The 7,853-nt window shown below is 49.8% G+C and overlaps 1 protein-coding gene across 1 annotated transcript; it reads left to right on the top strand.

Moving 5' to 3' along the window:
* The first annotated feature begins 2,988 nt into the window (after positions 1 to 2,988).
* LOC145482319 (uncharacterized) lies at positions 2,989 to 4,240 on the top strand. Its single transcript, XM_081460974.1, has one exon. The coding sequence runs from the start codon at positions 2,990 to 2,992 to the stop codon at positions 4,238 to 4,240; it is 1,251 nt and encodes a 416-aa protein (XP_081317100.1). The 5' UTR covers position 2,989.
* Positions 4,241 to 7,853: the final 3,613 nt, after the last annotated feature.

The following is a 7,853-nucleotide window of genomic DNA, read 5'->3' as shown; positions in this document are numbered from 1 at the left end:
AAAGAGGGTCCAGGCTCGCTTCAAAGCGTCTTCGGCTCAGACAAAAAATATTGGAGCGAGGAAATGAAAAAGGTGCTCGGTTTGGAAGAAAAGCGGTCGGGGGACATTGGAGGGTTTCCTTACCAGCTGGCGCCGCTTGGTTCAAAAGTTTCCTTGCCCGTCCCTGCCGTACCTTTCGACGGCAAAGCGCAAAGTTTGAAAAAAATATTCGACGCCCCAATCCAAATATACGTCACGCCTGAACAATATTTCACGACAAAATTCCGAGAAATATTTGAAAAAACCAAACTCAGGCACACGTCGGCAGTCGAATCAAAACGCTGGCTGGGAGGGCCTGACATGAAATATTGGCCGCAACAGCTCAACTTCGCGGTTTTCTGCGCGACACAGGGGTGCGGAGTTTCTCGCGAAATATTTGACAGCGGGATGGATCTCCCCCCGCAGATAAGAGCTTTCTACAAATTCCACGTATATTTCACGGTCAGGCGCATTTTGTACCAGCTTGGAGGTATTCAGAGCATGAGCGCTTTGCCCGGACCCCGCCTTTCAACCAATACAATAATCATTACGACGTCGCCTCGTACAAAAGGATATGCAGCGAGTTCGGCATTGCCCCCTCGAGCGATTTCCGCTTCACGCACGGGCCAAACCACGGTCTGGGAAGCGTTTACGTGTACACGTCAGGCGCGACTAAAACTGACTACCAATACCCGGGATGGAACAAATTCAGCGATGAAGGCGGGAAAGCGATAAAAGGGGACTTGATTTATTACATCGAGCCGGGGGCCGCTTCAGATGCTCAAGCGGACTGGTTTGCACCCAACACCGCGAACGGTTTGACGCAGGCGGGGTTGTCGAGAATCAACCAGTCAATTGAGGCTTTCGTTTACTACGTTCTGGGCGCGCAAGTCAACGTCCGCAGCAGCATTCTAGGTTCGGGCGGTCGGGCGAGAGAAGCGCAGAGCGAGTTCCTAGTGCTGATGGAAGACGCGATCAGACAGCCGGACTTGGCCGCGAGCGTGCAAAGGTACCAGCTCGCGGTGGACCAAGCGAAGGTCAGGCTCAATCTCGCTGTAGCCCCCATGGCCTGGCTCATGCCCGCGCAAATGATAATAAACACCGCAAGCACGATCGGTTATAACAACAAGCTGAAACAGGCGGTCTCCGGGATGAAACTGGGGGTGAACAACGAGGTAAATCCAGACACAAAAAAAGCTGGGCTAAAACTCATGGCAGGCGGCCCGTCAAAGATAAACCCTCCCAACAGCCACCCGTCCAACCCGATACACAAAGCCGCAACAGCCGAATCGGGGCGTGGGGTTCCACCCCACAGGAAACCAGCTTCGTCCGAAACTCAACAAGCGCAGCCACGGGCGCAAAAAATTGAGCCCGAGGCTCCTGATAAAACACCGCAACACGAAATTAACAAAACGGCTGTCATTGTTGGTGTAGTTGGATTATCGGCGTTGCTGTTCATGGCTTGGCGGTAAGTGTGGGGTTCCACCCCAGAGCCCCGCTGGTTAACGCTGCTTCTTAAAATATTCTTCGAACAAAAAGGCCACCGCGGCAAGAATGAGCAGCCAGGTGTACTGGGCCAGAAACCCGACGACTTGGCCGGCGGCTCTGAAAAGGAAGCTCACAATCGAGCCAATCAGCCCGGGCAGCAGAGAACCGAGTTTCGCGGCAATATCTTTGAGGCCATTTCCCAAAGCTTTGCCGGTGGCTTTCAAACCTCTGGTGAGGACCCCGATGACAGCGCCGATTGTGGTACCGGCGGCGAGAAGAATGGCGGTCAATGTCACGCCATAGTTTTTGAAGATCTCCTTGACCCTTTCCAAGAGAGGCCGCCCCCTTTCCCTTTCCGCAATCTGAGTTTGCAAACGCGCGATCTCCTCGTTTCTTTCTGCAACTCTGCCTTCTGCAGCTTCTTTTTCAGAGGGCGAGGCATTCTCATCTCGGATGATCGCCTGGTCTTCCTCGCTTTGGCGCTGCAGCTCGCTTTCTTGCTCTTTCAGGTCGTCCAACGGTTTTGTTTGGTAGAGCCTTTCTTCCATGGTGTTTGTTTCACTTTCTTTTGCCGCGATGCTGGCCCTGAGTCTGCAGACCTTTTCTTGTTCTTTTTTTATGTTTTTTGTTTTTTTCGTAAGCGAATCCAATTCTTTTTTCTTGTTTTCAAGATCGGTTTGATAGGTCTTTTTCAGTTCTTTGAGCCTACGCAGCTCTGCTTCACTTTCAAGGTTCGAACCATGTTCGTCGTGAATGCCATCAATCTTAGCGTCGGTTTGCTCGATTTTACGGCTCAGAACTTCCAATTCTTTCTTTTCTTCTTCTCTTTGCGAAGAGAGTGTTTCCGCCTGTTGTAGTTGGATCTCTGCCTCTCTTAATCTTTTGCGTTGTTCTCTGATGGTGTCGCCGTCTTCATCAATGATGTCTTCAGCTCTTGGCCCCAGAGCTGCTTTTTTTGCGTCTGTGAAAGTTTTTTGTAACCCTTGGTCGCCAATCTTGAAAATTTTTGACTCACCCCCCCGGGGGCCAAATGAAACGATATCAGATTCATTACCTTTTTTGCTGAAACCAATTGGGCCCAATTTTTTGAAGTCTACTTTCGGGAACCATCTTCTGATTTTTTCTTTTGCCCCTTCAAGAATGGCCGGTTTGTCATCGTCATGTACGAAACCACCGATCAAAGGGATTTCCTCTTCCTGAAAAGAAGTGTCAGGCATGCCGGACTGCTCGTGAGGAAAAGTACTCATTTCCGTTCGTTCGCCCCCGTGGTAGGGGTCGCCAGGTTGGTAGGGAGTGGACGCCGCGCCTGGCTGAAAAGGACGGGTTGTGTCAACCTCTTGTTTGCCTTCATCAGAGTCGTGTTCAATCCGGTTATCAGTGACCGGGTCTTTGAAAGCAAATGGGCTGTCGCCTTCCGCCATAGCGATATATTTCAAGCCAATTATTTTTCAAATTAGAAATAATCGCTGGTGTTTTATACAAAATGTCAGAGGTGCCGGAGAACCTTCGCGCAACGTACAACAAAAAAACATTACATGCCATGAAGGCCGAGCGCGCGGTCAAGCGGATCACCTTTTCCCGCACTGAAGCCAACCCCGGCGATACTCTGTATGTTTACGTGCCCAAGCTGAACGTGAACGACGTTCTGGTGCCGGGCTCGCTAGCGCTTGTCTTTAACGTCGACCTTTCTGGAGGGCACGCAAACAACTTCCTTGTCCAGAACGTCACGCGAGCGCTCGTTGACAGGCTTCACGTAAAGTTTGGAGGCACTACCATGCAAGACACGGTTGGCTACGGCATCTACAAAATCTTTGAGGACCTTTTCCTTTCGAAAGAAGAACGAGACAACAGGATCCTCGAAGGGATTCAGAGTGAGAAGCTATGCAAGATCCGCTCAGGCGCGGGAGACAAGGAAACCTCTGACGTCGAAGCTGAAAAAAAACTAAATGAAGTGTACGGAAGCAAGTACCGGATCAGGCTGGACCATCAGAGCCTAACCGATCACGGCGTTTTCTACCCGCAGGCCCTTTACAACGACCTCGTATTCGAAGTAACCCTTGCTGGAGCTGAACATGTGGTCAAAGGCTCCGATACAACCCAGCTGAAATACAAGCTGACGAACATCCAGCTCGAGTACGAAATGATCCGCAGCAAGACTCTGGCGAACGAGGCACAAAGCGTTTACTCCAGCGGAAAAGAGTTAGCCTATGACCACGTGATGCGTTCCAAAGTGGTGGCCTTCGAAAAAAACTCCGACACGAGGAAGAACATCAAAATCGACGCGCAAAAAAGGTCGCTAAAAGCCATCCTGCTACTTTTCATAGAGCCGTATGCAAATGGAGCCAGAGATTCAGAAAAATACGTCTTCCCGGATCTGACGAAAGTCAGCGTCACGATCAAGGGCTCGCCCAACATGATTTACAACGACGGCGTCGAAGGCAAGGACATGTGGGAAGAGGCCCAACGCTTCTTCGTGAAGGAAAAAAATAAAACCGAGCACATGGATGCGACAAAGTTTTACACTGGAGATAATTTCGGGCTTCTGATTGATATGCGCACCATGGCGGACCAAGAAATGCACGGAAGCGGCAGGCGCATTGTGAACAGTACAGACGGCGTCCAGCTGGAAATCGAGAGGACAGCATTCTCAGGCGACTTGAACTGCCACGTATTCGTCATCTCCGACTCCCAGCTCAACATTATGGACAGTCAGCTGGTAAATGTAGAGTATTAATAGGAACATGGACCCGAGCAAGATACCCTTCAATGCTCTCATCGTGGGGCCGACCAATTCAGGCAAATCGAGGTTCGTGGCGGACCAGCTCTTCGGCCCGTTCCGCGGAAAGTTCGACTACGTCGTGCTCATCTGCCCGACGTTCACGCACAACAAGACCTACCACCGGCTTGGCGAAAACGATCCGAGAATGGATGTGATAGTCTGCGAGCAGCACGACGTGGAAAGGTGGCTGAAGCTCGTGAGATGGCTTTTCGTGGGCACCAACACGCTCATAATCCTCGACGACTGCGCGGCCTCCAAAGATGTGAAAGGGCGCACAGGCGCGCTGGTGAATCTCGCCTTTTCTGCACGGCATATGGACATCAGCGTGTGGGCGCTGACCCAGAAGTTGACTGGAATAACATCTTCCTTCCGGGAGAACGTGGCGGCGATCGTTCTCTTTTACACCCCTTCGGCGAAGACAACGAAAGCCATCTTTGACGATTACGCCGGCGAGCTCTCCCGGGATGAGTACAAAGGTCTGCTTTCAAAGCTGAAAGAGCGAAAGTTCTCTTATCTTGTGTTCTCTCTACGCCACCCATACGGGAAAAAGTTATTTGAATAAAAAAATGTAAGCTGTATATAGCCTTTCGCAATGGCTGCAGAAGACGCCGCGTTAGCAGAAGTTATGAACCTTCTTCAAACCGAGCCCGAGCCGTCGAGTGGTGGTCCCGCAGGGGGCCTTTTTCCAACCGCCCCCGACATTCCTGCTCTTCGCGAGCAGCTGGCCGTGCTCGTGTCCACAGGCAAAGCCAAAGAGGCCATCGGAGTGCAGCTGACCCACGAGCAGGTGAAGCGCCTGAGCGACAAAGAGGTCGAGAAATACACCAAACTCTACGAGACATACGTGGGCTCGAAGACAACAGAAAGCCTGATCGACAGCTTTATTTTTCTTGCAACCAAATTGGTCGGAATGACTGTCAAAATCAAAGACATCGATGCTTACCAAAAAGAGCTCAGAAACGACTACATCTTGAACAAAGAACTCTCCAATCTGGCCGGCAACCTTGCTTTGAAGTGCGGCCGGTTTCTTGCTGCGGCCAACGCGGTGTTCATCACCACGAAACATGTTGATTTCAGTCCACAGTTGCCGGAGCATAGCCACCCTTCTCGTGATGAAAACGGCTATCCGCTTGAGGACATTGATGAAGTACCCGGCACAGCAGCAACAGAATAACTCGTCACCAATCATCAACAGTGCGGCCAGTTGGAGAGTGGCTGCTTTTGATGTATAACATCATGGAGAACCATCCGTGGAAAAGCCCTGCAAGTATCGAGGCAGAAAAAAAATGGAAAGAACTTCAAGAAGACTTTGAAGAAGTGAATAAATCAAAGCAAATTTACGAAAAAGAAAAAGAGTTTTTTGAAAAATTCTTCCAAATTATCCGATCTGGCAGTGGGATAAAAGAAGAGCATAAAAAAGAACTGATTTTGAGAATAAAGTCTGATGTACAAAAAAAGTTGGAAACATTTCGGTCAAAGCAGCGTAAATACGAGAAAAAAGTGTATCATCTTTTGGAGTCTTTAGATATTGAGTTGTTGAGATATTGGTGTTTGTTTTTGCAGACAGTGTAGGCGTCAGCTCACCCTTCTCGTCATGAACACGGCTATCCGCTTGAGGGCGCTGATGAATTAACCGGCTCAGCAACTGCAGAATAAATGGTCACCATTCATCAACAAATGCTGAGGTCTTGCTGACAATTTGTCAACAATTAGACTTTTTTCATTTGCTTATAATACGGTTCGCTTCAATGTCAACCGAACAATCCGAGAGCGCGCCTGCCGCCGTCACTGCGCCTCAGGTAGAGACCAAGGCAGCGCCTGCCGCCGATGTCACACAGCAAGCGACAACTCCGTCTGCAACCACGCAGCGCGTAAAAAAACCCCAAGCGTGTGGCTGCTGGAAATATGGTTGCCGAAAGAACGCGTCTGGCCCGGGAAGAACAGAAAAAAGCGTCTGAGGCTTATCACGCAGAAAAGCAAGCGAAAGCCGCCACAGCGGCCCCTAAGCCAGCCCCGGATACAAAAGAGGAAAGCTCAAATAGCGGCGGCCTTTTTGGCCTCAGCACCAGCCAATGGATTGGTATTGGCGGCATAGGCGTTTCACTGCTAGGGATTTATTACAAACGTAAAGAGCTCATGGCAATGGCCAAGCCCGCGTTCGACAAATTCAAAACGCCGGAGCCCGCGCCTGAGCCCGCGATTGTCGAGCCAGAACTTGCTCGCGATACACGGCCAAGAGGATTAAAAAAAATGTTTGATTAAGAAATATGCTTTGAATATTTGCGTGTAATATACCACGATGCCGAGCCTCGCGCAATTTCTCATCCATACAGCAGCAATCGGAGGGATTACGCATTTTTAGGTCGATTTCACCTTCAAGACTTGGAGGATGGTGAGACGTCTTACCTACGAAATTCTTCTTGAAGAGGAAGAAATGCGGCGAAAAATTGAAATTGAGGATAAAATCAAAAAAAATTCGTGAAAGAGGTTGAAAAGACAGACGCCCCAATTAATTTTGTTTTAAAGTTTCGCTCTTTACTCATATCGAGCGCATCATGTCCGACAACAAGCTTGTCAAGACCCTCATTGACGCCGCAACTCTCACGGGATTAGCCGCGGGCATCGGCTGGGCCGCGAAAAAGGTTGTGAAAGAGAATTTCACTTCCGATCCCAGCAGCAGCTTCATGAATTACATGAAGTTCACCGCCGTCATGGCGGGCAGCATTGCGCTCAAAAAGTACCTCGAGGACCAGAAAATCCTCCCCGACAGCGTTTGAAATCAACGATTTGAAAAAATCTTCCGATAAAATATAACCATGGCGAGCATCGCGATCATGATTGGCGGGGCTGTGTTGAACGCCACGGCTTTTATCGGCGGCAATTATCTGGCGAGGGCGCTTGGCGGGGGCGACAAAGCCGCGCTTGAAGAAAAGAAACGCCACGACAAAGCTCTCGAAGCTTATCAAGCGGCTTACGCCAAATACACGCGAGACCGGACACAACTTCTCGACTGGATCGCGACCAACGCGCAAACAAAGGAGCAGGCCAAGCAGAACATGACCAACACGGACTACGCCTTCAAACTCTACAACCAGGCACATCCTGACGAACGGATGGTGCCCCCCAAGGAGCCCACGTTTTCAGATTTCTATCAGCCAAGCGAGCAGCAGAAAAACGGTGAACTCGCGTTCGTGGGCGCCGGGGCGCTCGCTTTGACCTACGCGGCCTTCCGGTTCCTTTAAATTTCGGCGGAATATTTTCATGTTGAAGAGAAAAAAGATCATTGTTATACCATGGACTCTTTGGACAAGGCTGCTTACGATGTCGCGTTGAAATTATGCCCAGAAGCAAATAAACCTTCGAGTTTCGAAAGTTTCGAAGAAACTTTATGTCAGTTACAAAAACTCTTGGAATTTCCGTTGTTTTCCCAGCTTTTCAGGGAATGCGCCCCCAAAACATTTGAGTACATTTCGGCAAACTTTGATAAGATTGCCGAAGGCAAAGAAATAGAGTTCTTCGAAAATTGGACGGACGACGCCGCTTTCTTAGATGAAATTGGAAAGCTTCT

The sequence above is a fragment of the Orbicella franksi genome, chromosome 3 (assembly GCF_964199315.1).
Source record: "Orbicella franksi chromosome 3, jaOrbFran1.1, whole genome shotgun sequence".
Classification (NCBI taxonomy): domain Eukaryota; kingdom Metazoa; phylum Cnidaria; class Anthozoa; order Scleractinia; family Merulinidae; genus Orbicella; species Orbicella franksi.
The sequence above is the reverse complement of the archived record's forward strand: the minus strand, read 5'-3'. Positions and strand labels throughout refer to the sequence as shown.